The sequence below is a fragment of the Athene noctua genome, chromosome Z, assembly GCF_965140245.1.
Source record: "Athene noctua chromosome Z, bAthNoc1.hap1.1, whole genome shotgun sequence".
Taxonomy (NCBI): domain Eukaryota; kingdom Metazoa; phylum Chordata; class Aves; order Strigiformes; family Strigidae; genus Athene; species Athene noctua.
In genome coordinates, this window is record NC_134077.1 from 89,553,135 (window position 1) to 89,575,903 (window position 22,769).

The window sequence follows — 22,769 nt, forward strand, 5'->3', positions numbered from 1 at the left end:
TGATCTAAGTATCAATAAACAACAAATTGACAACATTTATAATTCTAAGGGCATTAGAGAAACTCCTTTATGTTGTTGTAAAATAAACTAAAGCATGGTTTTAAGACTTCAGAATCTGTTGATTTCCTACCAGAAATGTTTACCAATGATGAAGAGACCCTGAAAACATCACACAAACCATGTTCTAGGTTCACTACCTTTCCTGGTAGGAAAATAACAGAGAAAACTACCTTTTGCCAGCTGACTGTCCCTGAATCTTTCTTGCTCAGAAAGTTACAGCCTGGAGCTGGTTAACTCAGACTGGTTAGTGTGTTTTGGGCAGGATGTTGGAGAATCACCTCTGAGCCTAACTGAATGTCATAGATCACCTTGATTGGTGACAATTTTGGGTTGAGGTTTAGTCAGAGGTCAATGATCTCTTTATGACACACAGAGAATGAGTGACCGGAGAACTGCTGCTGTATCTGTCACCTACGCTCACTCCTTGAGATGGCGTTAGGCTGTTTGCAGACACTGGCAACAGTGAATAGAACTGTTCTAAGTCTAATACATGCAATTTTGAGAGTGTGTTTAATGTCTGACAGTAATTGTAATTACTCCTTTTACTGGAGAGGTCTCTCGTTTGGAATCCCATAAAATGCCATTCTGTTATTGCTAATGTTCAAGGCACACAGGGAAATTTTTAGGAGATTATTAGAAAGAGGCGAGAGAGAGATTTGCTGTTGGCACTGGCTATTTATATTTGGAAGACGTATGATCACGTGCCTTGCTTGTCTTTGCCTGATACAGGTTGACTCAACTAACGTTGAGTAGAGTTGGGGATGGTTCTGAAAAAATGAGCCTGGCCTTAGCCCGAGTCACGTGTATGATTTATTCTGAATTGGGAGCTTCTGCTTGTTTCTCTGAGACCACATTCACGGCTTGTGGACAGAGAGAGCTGGTGAACACGTTTTGTCTTGTGGCTATAATATAAAACAGCTAGAAAAATGACACTTGCAGCAAGCATCAATTCACTTAATGAACAGAGTATATGCTTATCAGATGTTCTGTGATCATCGTGAAAAACTCGGTCTCCAGATGAGTTTAAGGTGCTGACTATGACCTAATGAAAGTAATAAATAACCTCTGCCTGCCCTACTCAAGAACTACCTCTCCCTCAGTGAATTGCAGTTGCTTCGGTGCAGCAGACTCATGCCAGAGAAGGATCTCTTTTCTCATTGAAAAAAAAAAAAAAAAAAAAGGAATTAAGGAACATCTGCCAGATTAGACTGATTTCTATACATGGGGCAATCACAGATCTGATGACCAGCAAAGAGTCAACAAGGTACCGAAGATCCGTAATCCCACATTGCTGTATTAATGGAAAGTCAGATCACTTTTGAAATGGTGGCTTATTTGTTTTGAAACAGAATGCCTGTAAGGTCACTGCCTCGTATTTCTTCTCCAAAATCATGTATTTACTACTCAAATACCATTCTTTTTTATTGCTAAAATTCTGCAAATACTGCACCAAAATTTCTTACACAACAACCCTTTTCCCATTGAGCTATGCAAGAGAACACCCAATTGTCTGTGCATTCACTTTGAGACTGGTAAGTATATTAAATGCCATTTCCATAGCACAATCTGACAGTCGCTCCATAGGAAACAATAAATAATGTGATGTTGAAAATATGAGAAATGAAAGATAAATTTACTTTTTAGCAGGAGATACTACTTAACATTTTTAAAGATTTCTTTTGTACTTGAAAGACAATAAGAAAGACTTTGATTTTCTATATACCATCTACAGAGGTTTAACTATATATCACATAAATGCTTTCAGTTTTTATCCAAATGCACTGTTAAATTACCCATGTAATTATCCCAAGAGAAATCATTATACTTTTTTATTGTTAATTTCATTAACACTTTAGTGGGAAGAGTTTGGTTGTACTCAAATTCAGCTGTCACAGTCTTTATTAGTACAATTAAAGGGATCATTTCTGCATTATCCTAGAGGGTGGTTTTCTTGCGGGGGTGTTTAATTACTGAGTTAAAGCAACAACAGAAAGTTAATGGGCAAAAATATAGGCAATAATCTATGGTCAAACTTGAAATGAAATACAATTCTCCCCGATCCCAATAGTAAAATCTGTTTTAAAATACACTGCCATTAAAATGAAATTACAACAGTTCTTTCTAAAATGGGTGACATGACATGACAGCTGTATGTACTTTAACAAGCCCTCCAATAACAAGCAGTAGCACTACACTGAGTAATCAGATAAAATCTGTTACAGATATATCTTAAAGACAGGTATATTCAAATATCTGCTTACAGAGCCTTGTAAAGGCAAACCAGACATCGCTTTTGATATACCACCATTATAATACCTTATTACTTCAATAAATGCAGCACCATTGCTTCCCTGCCTTTTCCGTGCATTACGGTGTTGCTGAGCCAGCAGGCGTTGTACTTACGTACAGTTCCACGGATTTAAATTGAGTAAAACCAAAATAACTTTGCAACTCATAATCCAGGCATAAAAAAAACCTGGAGACTATGGATTGCAAATTAAAATTAAATTCTAGATATGAAGTTCAAAAGTAAGACAGATGTGCCAAAGAGGGAAACAGAAGATCAGACTACTTCTATAAAGAAATGCCTCATCCCAGATGAAGGTGGGACACCGCTCTCATCTGCTTCAGATTTTAAAGAAGAATTTTTATTACCTTGAGCATCCATATATGGAAAAAGATGAGAATGAGGCAGACCAAGGAATTAGCAAATACAAAAATCCAAGCAAATTCATATTCGTTGCTCTTTGACAGAGTAAAATTAGTTTTTATCTACAGGGAGTATATCAATTTAAAGATAATCTGGGGGAAAAAAAAAAAATTAATCGGGAGGTATAAGACCTCTGACTAGATTCTCCTTCATTCCAGGGGATCCACAGAGTTTAAGGAAGAATGATGTGGAAAAATTGTATGGAGATTTCATTCTTTGGCTTTTTATTATGGGTTTTTCCCATCAGTGCGGGTGAAAATTCCAGTGCAGGTTGATTAAATAATAAAAACTTTTAAGTCATTTCACTTAAAACATTTTATGACTTTCTGTCTACATTGCAGCACCACAGCATAACCGAGCCTTTGTTCTGGATAATTTTTGTACTAGAGGAAAGGACTGGAAAATCATGAAGGAAACGGCCATTCATTTATATGCAGAAAATCCCTGGGTTTTTTTTTTTTTCTGATAAAGCTTTTGCACACATTTTGTGTACAAAAACTTGTAATCTTAAAACCATTTACATTTATCATTGCAATCAAAATTTAATTAAAATGAACTTGTTTGCATACTGAAATTAGCAAAAGATGAAAAGAGAAACAGGTTTTTCTTTTGTTTCCTAAAGTGAAGAGTACTCCTTGGAAAACAAATATTTTTGCTTTAAAAAAAGAGAAGTCAATAATGAAACTAAGCCAGGGTTGGGTTTTTCAACTAAAATGGAAAGACAAAAGTTTGAGAATGTTTTTAGATGTGTCTAGTTTAACAGTTTCACGTGTTGGATGTGACTTTCACAGTCTGTTGGCAGTTTGCAGGAAAGCCATCACACCTGTGACTTGGTTGTTGATTAATGAGTCTTTCAATTCATCGCTACCATCTGAAGAAGGGCCGTGGCCTTTCTAAGCTCCACTGGTTTATTCGCCTTCAACTGTAGTCCTACCAAGGTATCTTCCATAAAGAAAATCACACCTGGTTAAGGCTAATGAAAACCTCAATATGTCATTTTCTAGACAAGTCAAAAAGCATGTAAAACTAGACAAAAGATGTATTCAAGCAACATGAATGCAGTTTTGTCATAACCTGTCAATCTAAAGACTAACATAAGAAAAGCCTTCCTCAATGACGTTTTCCAGTGTCAACTATTAGAATGACAATTCTCAATTGCTACATGATGCAAGATGCATAATGGTTTTCCATTCTTCACAAAGACTAAAACTTCGTTGTTAGATCCCAGGAAGAAGTTTACAGCAGAAAAAACCAAAAACAAACAAACAATAAACAAACAGTTTTTCTGGGCTAGATTATCATTCAGCACCAGAAGCTCTCAAATCACGGTGTCTATGCAGATTTTAAACCGACTACTCACATCACAGCACCTATTAAGAGCACGTGTCAAACTGCCCAACTCTGATGTGTCTTCAAAAACTGTATCATGGTTGTAAAACCTCCAAGACCACTTTTTGTTTTGACAAATGGGCCTGGGGAAGAGACAAGAAGATCTCTGGATCTTGTCATCCTTTCTTAAGCAATTAGCTGTTGACTCAGGGTGAGCTGGGCAGGACAGAGTTCATCCAGGAAAGGCACGTGAGAAAGGCAATAGCCTGTGGGAAAGCTGCAGACCTGGGGCAGAGTGACAAAGGTTTGTTTGCTGCACAGTAGCAGACACCAGTCCTGATGACTTGCTTTGTGGAAGCAACAGCAAATGTTTCAAGGTCAAGAGAAAGCATAAAGTTGTTTCCCCATCCCCTTTGGAGGAAAACTAACGGGCCTACCACTTCCGAAGAAGACTGCAAGGTAGTTCAGACCAGCTGAACAATTAAGTGTAACTAAAGCTGAGCCACCTCCCCTCTGTCGCCACCTGAGACTGTGAGCATCAACATTTCCCACAGATCAGCTACTATATGGTAGCTTCGTATCTTAACGTTTAGTCAAAAGAGCCAGGCTCTACTCTTGGCTTTGCTACAGACCAGTTTTGCAGTGTAGAAGAAACCTTAACGATGACTTGCAGGACCAGATTTTCCATCTGTTTAACTTTGATATTAATACTTCCCCCTCTACCTTACAGGGGATTTGCATGTCTCAACTCATTACAGCTTGCAAAGAAACCGAGATCCCTGTATGGAAATTGAATTACTCTGCATTACTAGCACTTTTATGAAAATCCCTTATCTAAAAGAAGCAGAAGGAAGAAACAACGGGTTGGTGGGCAAAACAGACTTTTAGTTTGTTGTCTTGCGTCCTGTAGCCTCTTCCTTTGTAGGTGTGGCAGGAAAGCCTATAGATGAAATGAGTAGCTAAACCAGCGCGTGCAGTTAGGGTAGTCAGCACTCTGCATGCATTAATACACATTTAGAGCTTTTGTGCCCACTTACGATCACTAATAACCTATTAAGAATGAAAACCTGGATCAGAAAGGCTCAGAAAGAAGAAAAGACCAGATAAGAAGACAAACATGATTATCTCCACTTAAGACTCCTTAGAGAGCAACAGGATGCGAGACAGAGTTGAGAGAAAGGCAAATTATTTGCAGATGAAAGGAAGTATCTATTTTTAAGGAACGTTAGCCAGGTCATGGGATGCCAATCACCAGGTTAATTAGATAGTGACATAAAATGGCGAAGTGTCACACTTCCAAATAACGATTTGTGGTTGCAGCATACAAAAATACGTAGTTATGGAGAAAAGATGTATACTTTTAAAGAAACCAGTGAAATGTGAATCCTAACAATAAATGCACATATGCATTATCAACACTAATACATCGTATTTACTTAGCTTTTTTTTTTTTTCCATCAAGACATATCAAAGGACATAAAAATGTGGACAAATGTTACCTAATTTTAAATGGGTAAACCAGGATACGGTGAGACATTATTAGAGGAATGGGGTTTAGCTCACAGGCCTATGCTCTAGCCAATAAGCTGTGCTTAACCCCTTTTGAATGCAAAACATGTATCGCAGATAAGGTTTATTTTTCTTTTTATTTTTTCTAGAGGCCAGATTTCAGCAATGGAAATAGCATCAAATTAGAACGAATCAATTTTATATTTCATATTTAATATTAATAATAATTAATATTTAAGCAATTTTATAGTTACTTCAAAAAGAGCTGGTAAGTACATACTTCCATATCCTCTGTAGGCAAAGGCCTCATCATAACGGACTTCCAGGTATTAAAAAGGAGCTCACATTAACTAAGGTTAACTGGGATAGAGCCGTCCATTCCTTTTTAGCATCTTCTGTTGAAGATTGCTGTTGGAGAATATTGTTTTATTCATAGGATTCATCAACATGTATGCAGGAGAGAGAGACTGCTAACAACCAGAAAAGTCAAAAGTGTACTGCATATGGGAAGTCTCACCTTTAGCCTCACTTACTGGTGAAATTCATGCTACAACTGTATACATAATAGTGGCTGGAGTGGCACTCAAACAGTATGTAATACAGAGTATTGTCTTCCCTCTTGCTTACCGATCCACATTCCGCCACCGATGCTTTAAAACTGCCAGGCAGGGAACTAAACCTACTTCTGCCAGATCCTTTAAGGTCAGAGTACAGTTTCGTTAGGTGTGTCAGAAGGGGATAAGCAGATGGAGGATAATCCTTATGTTGACGGATGTGACATATACCTTGTTATTGACCAGCTCATTTATGGAAAAGAGTCCTTGCTTATCCAGAAATGTCAAAATCTGATTTTCCTCAAAATCCCAGTGGCTTGTTGGTTTTGGTACATCCAGCACTAGGGTCTGAACCTGACTCCGTGATCAACCAAGAGACATGCAGCAGTGGTTTAATACCTTTCACCTGCTTCATTCGATACAGGAACAATGGGATCCTGTCTTTCATAGCCTCCCATGCATTTTAGAAAGCCCATTCTCACACGGATTATAAGGGCATCCATTATAATCTCACCAAGCAGGTGGTGATTACTGCAGTATTAATGGCATCCCAGTTCTTCACCAACACATCATTAATAGTTGACTTCCAGCCGTAACAACAATATGGATTTCCAATACCCAGCAATTTGGATGCAAAAGGTCTAGGAGCATGTGCAGTTTAGAAGAAGGACTAACACATCCAAAAGTACACTAGACATAACACTGGCATCCTCTGCCATGCAGAGATGGTCTCTTGTCTTGGCATCGTGCCAGTAACTGCTCTTCCACCATTTGTTTCTTCTATGAAGAAAATGGCTAGAAAACTTCATACCTTATCATACCCTGGGTATTTTAACTCATCCCTCAGACCAGAGGCTTTTGTAGAGTTGCATTAAAAAAAAAAAAAAAAAAAGTCTTTTCACAGACAACAAAGCACATGCAGTTTGCTGACATTCTTTTCAATTTCAAAACTACATAATACGTTTTTCCATGTGTTGATAAACTGGATTTTAAAGGAGCATTTTCTGGATATCTAGATAATCAACAACACAATGAATATAAACATTTTCTATAAATAGTTCACCATATGGCTACCATTCTCAGCAGATGGTGTCTGTGTATCCACTAGAATATACAAGAGCTATGCAGATTTTGCCCTGCAATCATTCAAAATTCTAAACAAGAATTTTTGACTTAATTTCAGTTTTATTAAGCTTAATCAAACACAAAACATATCATTTTATCACCTAACTCTAGTATGGGGAACGAATGCCACAACCACATTAACAAATTTATTTGCAAAAAGCAAGTAGACATTCCTCACCCAATACAGTCAAAAGGATTTAAATAAAAATAAATAAAAGGACACTGGATACAAGATCAGCTTCCACAGCATAATGGGATCTTAGGGCAGCACCCTGCTGTCAAGGATAGTCATTACCTTCCTAAAAAAGCAGTTTCACTTGCGAACAGCCCAGTGGTTTGTCAGACAGAATGCAGTCTGAGCTATGCTAAGAAAAATTCTGGAGTCCAAAGAATGTGAGAATTTGTGTATATTTTGTAGCAAATATTACTAGAAAGCCTACATGTTTCATCCAGTTTTAGTAGAAAACAAACATTAATTTTTTATAGTTTCCTTAAAGCCCGTATATAAACAATTCCAGGTTTTCTACTATGCTTTGAGAAGCTGCTGCTGCACGGTTGAGAATATTTATCAAAGGAACACATGACTGGAAGCAAAACACTTGCTCTATCCTGCTTCAACTTTAAACTACTTAAGCTCTTGTCACTGTGCAAACACTCTCTGGAAAACTCTTCTTGAGCTACACTAATGTACCTGTTGGAAATCATCTTCTGATTTCCAGTCTAGATGTTTTTCATGGCATTTCTTATTCACTCGAACAAACATTGCGTTTGACTTGCGCGATTTTTTTAACTTGGTACTGTTTCTCACCTGATGCATTTATGGTAAATCAACATATTCCCCTCTCAGTTATTAAGCTGTTGTGCTTCCTGCTCTTAAGATCTCGTACCTGACCGTCGCTGGCTTTGCAGTCGTGAGCTCTTCTGTCTGATCCTGTAGGTCCCAGAGTGCTCCTGCTCACACACACCCCCACACGTTGTTCCAGTCAAACCACTGCTTCTTGCCCTGCACTGGCACCAGTGCTCTGTGAAACTTCCCTAAGCGCAGAGGAGACAATCCCGGACACTCCTCAGCACAGCAAATTACTGTGAGAGTGGAGAACGGCTAAAGTGTCACAAAACATCTTGGGTGTTTACCATCGTTATACTAAGTGGAATGTAGTTATTCTCTGCAGTAATGTATTCAATGCACCTGAAAGTCCTGTAGAACTGCAGAAGGAAGGTCACATCTCAAACTCCACCAAAATATTAATATCTTATAACTACGTACGCGTTGCTGAGATACTTCTCTGAAAATACATATCAGAAAGTATTCAACTCACATGTCAGTATAAAGAAGAGTACCTAAATAAGAAGGGTAACGTATGGCACTGTGCTTTGGGTTTGTGCCTCCGTGCTGACAACACACCAGCTTTTTGGCTGCTGCTGAGCAGTGCCTGCACAGCACCAAGGCCTTTTCTTGTTCCCACTCTGCCCCCCCAGCAAGTGGGCTGGGGGTGGGCAAGAACTTGGGAGGGGACACAGGCAGGACGGCTGACCCCAAGTGACCCAAGGGATATTCTGTGCCATGCAAATGCTGTGCTCAGCAACAAAAGCTGGGGAAAGGAGCAGGAAGGGGGACGCTGGGGGTTTGGCGTTTGCCTTGCCAAGGAACCGCTACGCGTGACGGAGCCCGGCTTCCCAGGAAGGGGCTGGACATCTGCCTGCTGATGGGAAGTGCTGGATGAATTCCTTGTTTTGCTTTGCTTCACTTACTAAACTGTCATTACCTCGACCCGTGAGTTTTGTCATCTCCGCTCTTCCAGTTCTCTTCTCCATCCACTGTGGGAGGAGTGAGCAAACAGCTATATGGGCACTAAGCCACTGGGACCAGCTCACCCTAGTCACTGAAGTATTTTCAAATGTGATAAGATGCATAGAGATAGTGGCCAGACAGTTAAAAAGAAGAAATCATAGTTGATACGATAAACTGCAGAAACAGTTTTAACATGCTGATTTAGCCAGACAGTAATAGTTTTTCATTTCCAAACAGGACAGTGATTACAAGTTGAGATACATGTGAATTAAGCAATAACTAAAAGCACACGGTCTTCTTGTCTTAACATATGTACTAGAGGTAAGGAACTCCCATTTGGTACTGAGATACCTAAGGGTGTACAAGTGACTGCCAAGATTCGAAAAAACAGGGTTTATCTGTGTAAGCAAGCAGGATATTCTTAAAACTTGGTTAAATCAAGTACTATCAATTATCTGAATGTTAATGGGCTTATTAAAAGATATTGTTTCAAGTATAATTGAAAAGTTTGTTTTAACTTTTATTCTCACAGCTCAAGCTATATGTAAAAAAAAAAAAAAATCAGAAGTAAAACTGTAAAGGAAAGGAATCCATCTATGTATCCCTTTCCTTCCTGTAAGGAAAACTTCTTCACAGTTTCTAAAGGTATGAACTGTAAACATGGATGAATTTTAAGTTTTCTATGTTACTGCTTACTGCTCAACTTTAATAGGCTTTTCCTGATAGTGTTCTATATTTCATAACCTTAAAATAAAATAGTATCGTTAACCACCCGCACGTTTAATTTGCTAAATTTCCCAAACACTTTGAGGATCATCAGAATGCGTGGATTAGATTCACATGCTCATGTGGAGCCAATGAGTAGTACACAACAGTTCATTCCCTTTTTAACCAGTCCTAAAAGCCTTTTACTTTCCCCTAACCACCAACCAATTAATTTGCCTACCACTTGCTGGCTCTGGGACAATGCTCCCATAACCCCCTCCCACCTAACTCAGTCATTAACTAGGTTAGGGGAGCACTTCCCTTGTAAATGAGTCCCCTAAGTATTTTTACCTTTTTCCCACCGAAGAGAGAGCAGAGCATACTTATTTTACTTTGTATGAAACAGACAGTATTTCTCTTTAAATATAAAAAAAGGAAATAGAACCCAGTATCACTGTGAACAGGTAAGAATATTTTTGCCTGCACATAAGTAACTGATGAGGAAAAGCTTTAGCATGTGTTAAAGAAAGGAATAATTAAAGTGCTGTGGCACTCCACTTTATACACTGATGGTTCTGACTCAAAAAGTACTGCCCTTAGTTTTGTTTAACTTGTCTCAGGAGGCAAACAGTAGAAACAGAGCATGTCCCTCATAAAGAGGACATCAAGATAATAACACACCCGTTCCTCTTGAACCTTAACTCCTGAGCACAAGGCTGAGGTTGGTGCAGTGTTAAGAAGGAGCATGAAGAATCACCTAAAGATTGGGCTCGCCTGAGTCCCTGCAAAGCTTACTTGAGTAGCCACAAGACCAGCTAGACTGGGCCTAGCCATCTGGAAAACATGAGCAGACATACTTTAGCTGTGCTAAAAATTAAGTCACGTAAAGATAAGGTGTGTTGGAGATGCTGTTTGTTACGGCAGATATTGGATTAGCAATTCTGCGTAATGATCACAACGGGTTTAAACGATCTGTTGGTCTGTAAAGTAGAGTGGTTTAAATAATAAATCCATGAGCTAATCATTAATGGCTTGCATAATGTCACTTCTAGATGAGAATTTCCATATCATGTAGAAGGGCAATGAATGGAGACATTTGCAAATTAGGAAGGATGACAACAATTAGGGCCCTTATTAAACAACAACAAAAAAAAAAGATGCAACAATAGGTGATATGACAAAGACATGAAATACAAAGAAGGACAAAGAAGGCATATACATGACTTGTTTCTAAACTCTATAAAGAGATTAAAATTAAAACGAAATGTGTTTCAAGATATCAGAGAAGATGAAATGTTCACAGAAAACGTTCCCTCTGCAAATCACAGCAGTCCTCTGCTCCCTTTGGCTCACACGGATGACATCAACATGAAGGGAAGTTCAAGAACCAGCTTGAGCCTGAGACTTTCTATTAGAATCTCTTTTAAAAGGGCAAACTACTTCATTTTTAATGAAGGACAAGTGTTAGCAATCAGCAGGAGAATTATCAAAGAAAAAAAAAAACCCAACCCTAGTACTGAATTGTCTCTGCGGTTTAACATAAAACTGACACTGCTGGCACAGACCAAAAAGTCCATGAAGTCCCATATTCTGTGTGGTAGTGGGTAACAGAGAACATCAAGAAGAGAACTGAATGGCTAACGTTTTTGCTAGCATCAGCTTTTGTGCAATTGCATTAAAATTTTCGAAAATAATAATTTGGGTGGGGAAAGAATTAATCATAGCAAAATTAAGAAAGAAGACTAGAAATAGACTGCACAAATACTTTATATATGAAATGAAGAATTAAATGTTTAAAACTAACTGCTAACAATAAATTGAGAAAATGGCATAAACAACATCAAAACATTTTTGACATGCAAATTCACACGCTTTTGAAATTGACACTCTAGTTTCTGAAGAGAGAAACAGTTCAGTTTAAAAGATGAATGATATGACCATATTAGATATCACCAGGAGGATTCAGAATTAAGAAGGGAATGTTAAAGATCTTATTAGTTTTCAACATGTAAGTTTTACAGTTTTTGAAAAGGTCTAAGTGGCAAATATTTAATAAAAAAATACCCATTTTTTCCCCCAACAATTTTCTGAATTTAATGAATTGCTATTTATGGATTTAACAAGTATCAATTCTGCATTGAAGATATCTGTTTATCAATTAAGCAGTTAAATTTTAAAAATAAAAAAATGTTCAGTTCCATTAGCTAAAAAATATTAAGGAAATACTTTCTATTTCTAGCTACACTTGTCATGCCCCCAACTGAATTTAAGACTCACTGCAACTTGAGTAAACAACCCCTAAATTCTGTGCTTATACAGCTGAAAACTCTCTGAGCAGTATAAGTTTGTAAAAGATACTAATTTCCTTTTAAAGCACTATTTAAGGGCCATATCAACATATAGTCAGGTCTCAGACAGAAAGGATATATTAGGTTCCTCAAGATAGGAATTTAAAGCCATCTTTGCATGGATCAAATACAATAGAGAATAAGTATGGCCATCTTAAAACTGCATATTTAAAAATAAACGTACAATTTACATTATAAATTTCACCAGTAAAATCTTTGCGTATTGGCTGTTATAAAGTAAGAAAGACAACAAGAAAGTGCAATTATTTGCCAAAAATCCCATTACCTGTGTGCCAGCAGCACCCTGAAGGTCATCTGATTCAGTCCCAGATAACTTGGCAGCAAGTTTGACCAATCCCAGTTCCATTCAGTAATGGTTGACTGTTGATACATGGCAAGAAGCTTTTGTTAGTTATTAATCAGTGTTAATATGATCAGTAAATTAAAGCTCCAGCTGTGATATACTAACCAAGAAGGAGGGGGGTCTAGAACAAGGACTTAGGCAGATGATATCAATCATGTCCACAGAAGAAGGTTCTTATCCCAATAAGACAGCAATTAATTTATAAATCCATTTGGGGATGTAGCCATTATTTATAAAAAGATAAATCAATTTTTTGAACCGTTATTCTTCCAACTGTTAATGGCATTCTGCCCAACCACTTTGTCTGAGAGCTTGACTCCTTGTTTGAAAAGCAAAATAATTGGCAACTTTTTATGTAACAGCAATTTACATTTTCTGCTGTCAGCAAAAAGTTTGTAATGAAAAACTTGGTATATCTGGAATTGAAGATGTAACCTGTATCGTAATTAGAGTGATGGTTTACTTGTTTTGTAAGGCACTCCAGTCACCAGATGGTTATTATAAACAGCAGTAAGTCTAGACAATATGAACAAATATAACTCCATATTGCTTATTTAATAAATAAAAAGGATCTACAATAATAGTGGGCAGACAAAAGACCACACACCACATTCTCGTGTTTACAAAACAGTAACTCCTGTTGCATAATATTAATTTTCATTGTCAGTAATGGCCAAGCAGTGACTACAATTCAACATTCTTGGGAGGAAATAATCCAAAAATTATTGTTCTAACAGTAAAATAGCACTGAGTAGTTTTTTTTAAAAAAAAAAGTCAAAACAATGGAAACAACCCTCAGTAAGAAGGGTAAAGTTTATCTTGCAGTGCGTCTTTTTCTTCTTATACACAGCACTTAGTTCTTCTGCAAGAGCACAATCAGCGCAGTACCTCCCCTCTCCTCCACTGTTATTTTATTCCCTTCCTTCTTTTAATTTAATTTTCTCCTTAACCCTCATCTTTGGCACGCCCTTAAAAGTAACCTAGAAAAATAAAGGTGAAATACAGAGTAAGAAAAGGAGACAAGGATAGCTAAAGAAAGAATGATATAGTGTGAAAGTGGATGAAGAAATAACAGTGAACATCTGATGAACAAGAAATAAGGTGAAAAGAGTCAACAGAGAACTGTGGGACACAGGAGAAAAGAGGTGACTGTTCTAAACCCTGCACTGAATTAAAATCAACACAGAGAAGTACTTGTAAAATCAAGATCGATAAAAAGGAGAAGCTAAAGAGCCAGTAGCAACAGTCATTAAAAAAAAGGAAAATTTATAACACATAAAAATGTATTCCACCAGACTGATCAGTTCTGTGAAAAAAATAAAGGATCGATTTAAAAAAAAAAAAAAAAGGCATTTCAAGAAAGGAAAATAATTTCTTTGTAGCATTTTTCTTCTCTGATACTGTGAGGAGTCACACAGCCTCGAGTTAATCTTATTAGACAATAGAGGAGCAGCAGCACTGGCAGAGATTGAGGTGTCAGGACAAATTGATAAAATCAAGAGCAACAAGTTACTAGGACCAGATGGTGATTATTCAAGATTTTTACAGGAATGTAAGAATTAAATGGCTGAATTGTTAACAGAAATGACACCTTCCCAGAATCAGCTACTGAACTAGAAGGTTGAAAGGTAAGACATTTACATATCATTAATCAAAAATGCTGGAGTTGATCTCAAAATACCTGTTCAGCGGCCTTTGTTTCAGGAGCAGTAAAATTTGTGGAAATTATGATTAAGTATCTTGCTAAATTTGACAGGATAGGGACAAATTAGCAAAACTTCAGAAGAGAAAAGTCAATCACCCTAATGTACTGCAATTTTTATATATACCTACAAACAATACATAGAATGCTTACTACAAATTATCTTTCCGAGAGCTTTTGAAATAATTTATTTTACGAAAACCTCTACTGAAGGAGCCAAGATAACAACAGTAGTTACATATTACATTATTATATATTATAATATATTATATAGGACTGTGTAGCACAAACATCCTCTGCTTAAAGCTGAAGCAGCTCTCTGGGCTCATAAAGAGTATTGCCATGCCTCTTCCAACTGGCCCTTCTGAGAGAAAAGTTTTAAAAAGCAATGCGTACTTAACTCATTGACAGAGTATATTGTGGGGACTTAGAATTTATAAAAGGACAAAATGTTAGTTGATGTATTAAAAACACATCTAGTTACAATAGATTTAAAGAAAATCAAGAAATTAATCATGGATTATAAACTCCTAAGCTTCATGGCAGTTGCCAACCAGTAAGAAATGGATTAAAGAAGAAATACACCCTTTGAGAATAAACACTGTTCATTGCCAGCGCTCTGGCATCTTCTGCAGGCACTGGTCTTCACAGGAAACCAGACACTGAGCTGTACTGACCATTATAAACTGACAGTCCCACACCACTTAATAAATGTGCAATTTTATGGTAAAGAGAACTATGCTATTTAATAATATTATTAATCTCAAGAAATAAATCTGTCATTGTCAACAACAGGGTTGGCACACGGTACTTTAAGGTCCATGATCACTCTTTTTTCCTTTTAATTTTAAGATACTTCTCCATACCCAGGTAGCAGACTTTACGCCAAGAGTTTACAAAATCCGAAGCAATTTAATATGAAGTATCCCTTGTCATCTGTTGATTAATAGAGCACTGCAAACCTGTCATGTAGCAGCAGAATTCTGCCCTGAGTTGTCACTACCTGAAGGTCTTATTCTACCACACTATTAATGAATCGAGAATTGAGGCATGATAAACTATTTTCTGCATTTCAAATTGAGTGAGTGATTACGTAGCCCCTTAAATTATATCTGTTTAAGATATACATGAAGGGACTAGTGGAAGGGAAAAAAAAAAAAAAAAAAGGTATTTTTAAAGCACGTTCCTCTGGCGTGAAAAGCCTTGTGAAATTGGTATTAATCTCCTTTTTCAGGATATTAACACCTTTATTGCAACATGACAATGATGAAGCATTCGTTATACATTAATAAAAAAGAAAAACCCCAAAAAATCAAACCAGATATATTTTACAGCAACACAACAAGTAAAATAGTCCAAAATGCTGAAAACTGGGAAAGGAGATTATATTATTTAAAAGCAGAGATGTGTTTCTACCACAAGTCTGTAAAGTGAATCTCATACTGCAATACCATTTGTTTTTAAGTATTTGCAATTGAGGGGTAGAATCAAAACTGTAGATGATGGATTAGGAAGATTTGAGAGACAGCGGTGTAAGATTTTTTAAGTGTCCAAGTGCCATCAGAAACATTTTGTGCCATAAATTGGTCATGTGGTGCTCTGGCAGAGATTTAGGCAACTAGATCTATTTTCCTTATCTGTTACACTATCAGGAAACTAGTTTCTACAAGTAAATTATAACCCTTTACATATCACTAACATGCCTTAATGAAAGACAGAGAAATGGACACTTTCACTTTTTTGGGGTGTATTTTTTTCCCCTGCTTACCTCTGCATTTTCAAACCACCCTCTACTTCGCTGTTCAACGTTTCTGCGAAAGAGTCATCAGGAAGATTCTAAGTGTGCACTTGGAGTTTTGCCATGACTTCTCAAAGAAGACTAGGCCCATGTACCATTACACAGGCGTAATAAATGTCATTGCTACTAATGGGCTTTCCCTCACTGTACTGAACTAACACAGAAAGTCTAAGTAAATGCAAATTGCTCTTACATGCAATAATTCTGATAAAAGGAAAGGACAATAATGGCTTTTTGAACATCATGCTAGTGTAGAGGGTGCCCTCATTAGATTCCTGAGTAATAATATTCCTTTGCGCTTCATCAAATGTGAACGCGTGTAATTAATTCCGTTTTCATCATTTCAGTCTCTGTCATTATCATGATCATAATAAGACCGACAAGTAAAAATTATACTATAACCAAGGTTTCAGATTTTGACAAACCTGATTGAACACTGTTGCGCAAGATTGTCTGTACACCTGGAAAGGGTTGAAGACAGGCTGCTCTTCTCTGCCCTTCAGCGTCAAAGGCAGGCACTGACTGGAGGTAGCGCCATCTTCAGAAGAATTCTCACAAGACAGCTGCTCTTTCAAATACTCCTTTTAGAAAAAAAAAAAACAAAACAAGCACAAAACAGTATTTGCCACCTAGCTTTCCGAGTGAAATTTGCCTAAATTTCAAGCCTAACTTTACAGTGGGCTTGACAGAAGTTCCTTATATTAAAGGAGAGAATAAGTAATCTCTTACAAAATAGAAACCTTTTTAAAAGTAACAAGATGCTACAATAACCTCCACGAACACCCATCCAACTGAAGCAAATCAGAATAATCTAAACTCTTGTTCTGAAATTGTCATCAAATTATGTGTATCAGTTCTCATTAAATATACATACGTTAGGTGATGTGGAACTGAAAACCAAATGCTTTCTATGAGCTGTTCTAATGTAAGATGGCTATTATATGATTTATTTTACATGATAAACTCTAAATGAATATTTAAAGGTTTTTTTGGACAGCATTAAATATTTACTACATGACAGTAAATTAATTGTTTGATGAACACGTTCAAATCAGTTGTTCCAACACAAGAAATAAATATTCTCCCACTCTTCAAAGCTATTTTTAATTGTTTAAGCATTCAAAGACTAGAAGTCATTTATGATTTACATGGCAATTTTAGAAACTATACTGTAACAGACGCACGATTATTTTGGCCACAATCTTTTCTGTTTTCACTTCTTAAACTACTATGTAAATAAATCATCATTGCATGCCAATAAAGTGTTTTGATTAAATAGAACCATTTTACGGAGAGCTAGATAATGAAACACTTACAGATCTATTTGCGGGAAGGACTACTGTGATTAAACAGTTTATTGTTATTAAAATGAAGTCTATAATGATAGGATTGCCATAACATTGAGCAAGTACTCAAGGTGAGTCTTCATTGAGATGGGTGGATGCAAATGCTCCTCTTACTTTGCAGTACTACTGAGATGATAAAAAATTCTCAGATGCAGGTGAGGGAACATGTAAGCTACCTGCCAAGGCATCCCGTGCTCCTCAGTGGGACTTTCTAAAAGAATAATTTCATCATCGGTTTACACTGATCCAACTGTGGTCTGGCCTGAAAGGCACAAGCTCCCTCCCAATCCTCATAGACTGTAGCTGTTTCTCCCTTGTGTTGGCACTAGCATATGTTGTGAAATCAGCCAGAAAAAAGAAAGGTTTCAGCCAGATAAACAAGCCACATGATTTCTAGTACTAGTACAAAGGGGGGCCTAGGAGCAGGAAAGCACAAGGGCAAGAGAAAGAGCAGGACTCTCTCTCTCTGCTGGCTGCAGCCAACTGTCAGGATTGCCTAAGACAATCGTGACATAATCCAAGTGTATTAAAAAAAAAAAAAAAAAAAAAAGAGCTCTTTTGTCTTAAGACAACAGCGTAACCCATCTGTGAAAACACACCCTGAGTCTCTTACCTGTATTTTCTCAGCCTACAGAAATGTCTGGGGCTTTTTCCCCCGTTCATTCACGACTTCATGCCATAACAAAGATTTTAAAGTAGCGGTGAAGGGAGTTATTTAAAAGCTATTTCTATACGTTTACCATTTTTTCATAAATGTACTGCCTTGCATACCCACATTTTCACAAAATCTGTAGACAGCTCTAAGGCAACGCAGCCCTCTGGGTGTCACAGAGCCAGCTAAGCAGATTCTGTTGGTTTTTTTAGTAGAGATATTGGAAATCGCTGCCCATGCTTGCTAGGGTTTGAACATTTCAAGTGGCGTACAGCTCACCTCCCGGTACAGGCATTTTTCTGTCTCTGGAATATTGTGGATTTATGTCTTCACAAAGAGGCTTATTCAACAATGGTAACTGCATGACTTTAATAACTCATTTAGTGCAGTACATATTGTAGACCCTGAAAGGGTCATGTTTCAAAAATGTGAAAACAGAAATGAAATCATATTTGTAAACATGTGAGCTATATCCTCACTATCATTGCCTGGGCATGAAACCAAGTAAACAGAATATTACTGAGCATGACAGCTCAAGAGAGTTGGGTTATCTTTGGTAGCCATTAGTCAAAAATACTTTAAAAAAATTATTATACTTTTTGATAAATAGACTAAGTACTGGAGGCTGTTTTGAGTTCTACAGTATCTATTATAAATCTTTATAACATCATAGCTCTATTTCCAAATACAGCTTCCAAGAATCTACATCCCTTTTCACCTGCTTTTCTAAGGAAAATTATTGAGAACAACAATTTTCTGTCTCATCATTTTGTTCTCTATTCAACACGCAATTATTAAGCGGTGTGGCATAAAGATCTCCAAACTAATTTTAAGAACATGATCCCTTGATAGACCAAGTAGTCTCCAAACAAAAGGATGGACCTTTGAACAGACAATCCAGTCTACTTCTTGGTAGCCCGGTGCATTAAACATAATCTAAGTTATGAAAAATTTTATTGAAAAGTGCATCATCATAATGCCACGCTAAGCATTAAAATGTTTTGCAATGGTTTCAAAGGCAATTTGAAGTAACACGGTTAAGCCTTTCTGTGAGTGGAGCTGGTCAGGATTTTTTTTTCTTCTTTTTTTTAAAAAAAAAAAAAACAAGGCAGTTTTTTCCACTGAGAAATGTTCTATATTTAACAAAGCTCTTACTAACTGCAGAAATTCAAGGAGAGACACCTGGGATGTGGAAAGTCAGGCTAAAGTCCCTCTTCCACCTAATTCTCTCAGCCTCTTACCTCCTATTGGAGCTGCTCCACTTTGTATAAATAACCGAATACACACAGGAGTTGGATCTTGGATCAGAGTCTCCAGAACCCGATATGGGCATTCTACCCCTTCAGCTAGAGCACGATTCTATTTTTGACCCTAGAAGTTACAGAACGGATTTTTGCAGCAATTTCTACAAGGCGATACAACTCCAACAGGGGAGGAGGAGAGTTCCGTGCTGGTACCTAATGGTCTGGCCGTCTGGGGAGTCAGTTTCCTTGTGGGAGATGCAGATTCAATTCCCGGGTCTAAACCAGGCAGAACGAAGATCCGAGCCCGTGTACCCCGTCCCCTAGGTGACTGCCCTAACTACTGGATTATGTGATATTTTCGGAGGTCTTGCTCATCATCTTTTCCTCACTCCGTTATACTTAAAGTAATCCTGAATGTGCTCCAGGTGAAAAGGTTTTGTTTGAACTGTATTACAGTAATAATTTTCACTTCACTTCCTGAACCGTTTAATTGTTTGAGATGAAACTTGAAAAGATTCTGTATTGTATTAATATTAGGTTGCCATCTCTACATACATGCTTACATTGCTTCTAAAGCTTCCAAATGCAGATGCATAAAGGTTGCTTTTAAGCCTATACTTAGGAACTAAACAGTTGATCTGATTTTCAGAAGCACAGTGCCAGCACTGAGCTGTTCTCTATTGCCTTCTTACAGACATAGCTGCCTAATCTTTGGGGCTTTTTTTTTTTTTTTGCTATCAATTTTTTTTTAAAGAAAAATCTTGGCCTATGCCTATATTTGCATTATTTTGCATTTTATTATAAACACTTCTGTACACTTGCAATGATCTTAACAGCACCTGCTTATGCATTCAAGGAATAGTAATTTAGTAATTAAAGCTAATAAACAGAACTTTCTTAATTAAGCTGTGTAGATCTGTGTTATCATACAATTTAAGCAAACCTGTGTTTATTTTAGTGTATAAAATCAAAATGCTTTTGGTAACTTGGGGCAATTTAGTACAGCCTTAGAAATAATGAGATAATTCTTTTACATTGCCCAAATTCCATGTGCAGCAAACAAATCTGAATTTGTTTACTGTAATTTCGAAAGCACTTTAACTGAACAGAGTTATCTAGATTGAGTAAGGTTTTCATGTGGATGCATTTACTTCCTTTGTACAGCCGTAGGGTTTGTTTGGTTGGTTTTTAAATCAGGAGAACTGATTTACCACATTTAATTTTACTTCCTGTAACAGTCAATTTTTCAATAGCCTTGCGGATCCTTTTTTAATTTTTTTTTTTTTTCCACTGTGTTCAAACTCCTAAAATGTATCTATGGTCTACAATATGAAGCTGAAGTTTATGAGCCATACTACTCTTTAAGTACATAAATAAAATCTACATTGTTTCCCATAAAGTAATCTTTTTCTGTACAAATGCAGAAAAGCCTAAACGGAATGGATTCTATTACAATACAATATAGGATTTCATATTGACTTTAAGAAGCATTATCACCTCCTTGACTAACCCTTAGCTGCCAGCAGACGCTGCCTCAGGCCAGTACACACCTAATTGCTCGGTAAAAAGGCCGTTTCCCTACCTCATTGAGCCGGATGATGTGATAAATTTGCCTCAGGTACTCGCTGCCACCTGGTTTGTGGCAGATATCCAGGACCATCATGTTTATTTTCTGCTCAGTGAATCCAAGTGCAATACCTCCTTCCTCTAACGTTGTACCTTCTGCTGTGACCGAGGCACTAGAATATAGAAAAGATACAAATATTCTTAAGTTAAACTTCTAAAAATTAAAATACTAGCACGAAGGCAGCTAAAGCTACATGTCAAAAATAAAAACTTAGAAAGATTTGGCTTGCACAAAACAAATGCTGCTGTATATACATCTCATGAGCCTTTACACAAATACATAATAAATGCTAAAAAAAAATACTTTAATTATACAAATTTTAATTGTTGTAGTCCGAAAGATGAAAAAAACCCCAACCATTCTTTACACGAAGGATATACAAGCAGCAAATATTTTTTTATTTTCTTTTCCACTAGAGAAGTATCTTTGCTACTTAGAAATGGCATTTGCATTCGATCTTTGTACATTTTTCTTTGCCTGTCGCTGCACATATTAAAGCCTAATTAACATGTCAGAAAGGTAGCCATTACTCTAAGTATAGGTTAGAAGTTTTAAATTGAAGTCTTTTTCTTCCCACTGGTATGCTGGTAACCATTACAAAGGTACCTATTTGCCACTTGTTGCACTTTTCACCCTCTACTGTTCCTTTTTTTTTTTTTTTTTCTTAAAAGTATTTCTGTGAAGCTGCTAGGAAAAAAATCTGAAGGTTACAAGCCCAAATGACTTGAAAAATGTGCATTCAAAACTCCCGCCATTGTTATGTCACCAGCTCTGTACTTGCTCAGGAAAACAAATACTTACTGTTTTCCTTAAATATTAGAGACCCAACACAGATATACACTGTCACCTTGACACAAACATGTCAAAAACTTGAAAGGCCAACAGAATATTTTATCCATTCTACAGTCATCACCGGATCAATTTAAAATATACCAAAGAAACATTCTGAATTTAAACAAAAAAAAAAAAATTTTTTTTTAGAAGTAAAACAAAAAGCAGAACACTTTGGTAGACTCAGCTGTAAGTTGCAGTTTGCTGTTGAAAGTGTGCCACGATTACAAAGTTAGTGCTGCTGAAAGTTGCTGTTTGACCTGCAGGCTCACTTAAATGCTACACAGCTGCTGGACATTAAAGCTGATATTGCTTCCACATGCAGCTTCAGAACGTCCTACAGAGCAAATAGTTTCAAAATATAAACTATAATTTTGTTCTTTGCTGAATGGAAGTAAGCGATACTCTGTTATTATGGTGTATTTTACAGAAAAGCTCCAAAGAAATTGATCTTTAAAATTAAAGCGCACTTAAGGCCAATCTTACAATGCCACATATAGACACAACCTGAATTTCTTGTCAAAACTTCTGAGCGACTGACATTGAAAAAGTTGAGGACCTCTGACAAAGGAGTGTATCAGTGTCAGCACCCAAATTGTATCCTTCCCTGTCCGTCACTGTGCAGGTGAAGCAGATGATTGGATTCAGTCAGTGCTATGATTAATGAGTTCCTCTCTGGATTTGGGACTGCCTATCAATCATGTCATTAGGAAGAATGTGCCCTGAAAGAGGCAGACCTCAGCCAAGGAATAACTGCATTCATCTTAATCTGTATATGCACCCAGCCAGCCAAGTCAGGGTCACCATGATGAAAAACAATAATCTTCAACTCGACAAATTACTTCGCAAAGACAGATATTTCTTTTCTTCTCGGGATGCGTGTTCTTCAGAATCTAACGTGACTGTTTACAGCTCTAGTGCTACCATAAAGTGAAGGTTATTTTAATGAATAGTAACGCTTTCAGGCAGTACACAAGACAGGGAATGCATACAACTGCTGCTTTCTTTCTTTTTTTTTTAATTTTTTTTTTAAAATTTCCCTAAAAAACAAGTTAAATTTTGTATGCCACAAT

The 22,769-nt window shown here is 37.0% G+C and overlaps 1 protein-coding gene across 11 annotated transcripts in view; it reads right to left on the reverse strand.

The window, feature by feature from the left end:
• KIAA0825 (KIAA0825 ortholog) overlaps window positions 1-22,769 on the reverse strand; it is a 251,648-nt gene that overhangs the window by 102,770 nt on the left and 126,109 nt on the right. For all 11 annotated transcript variants that reach the window (XR_012635634.1, XM_074933019.1, XM_074933017.1 and 8 more), the window contains 3 exons: window positions 20,821-20,977; window positions 16,422-16,577; window positions 12,419-12,513 (listed from right to left, as the gene is read on the reverse strand). Coding sequence is in view for 10 of the 11 variants with exons in the window: in XM_074933019.1 (XP_074789120.1) it covers window positions 12,419-12,513; window positions 16,422-16,577; window positions 20,821-20,977 (408 nt within the window). In the remaining variant the exon portion in view is untranslated. The remainder of the gene's footprint in view (window positions 1-12,418; window positions 12,514-16,421; window positions 16,578-20,820; window positions 20,978-22,769) is intronic.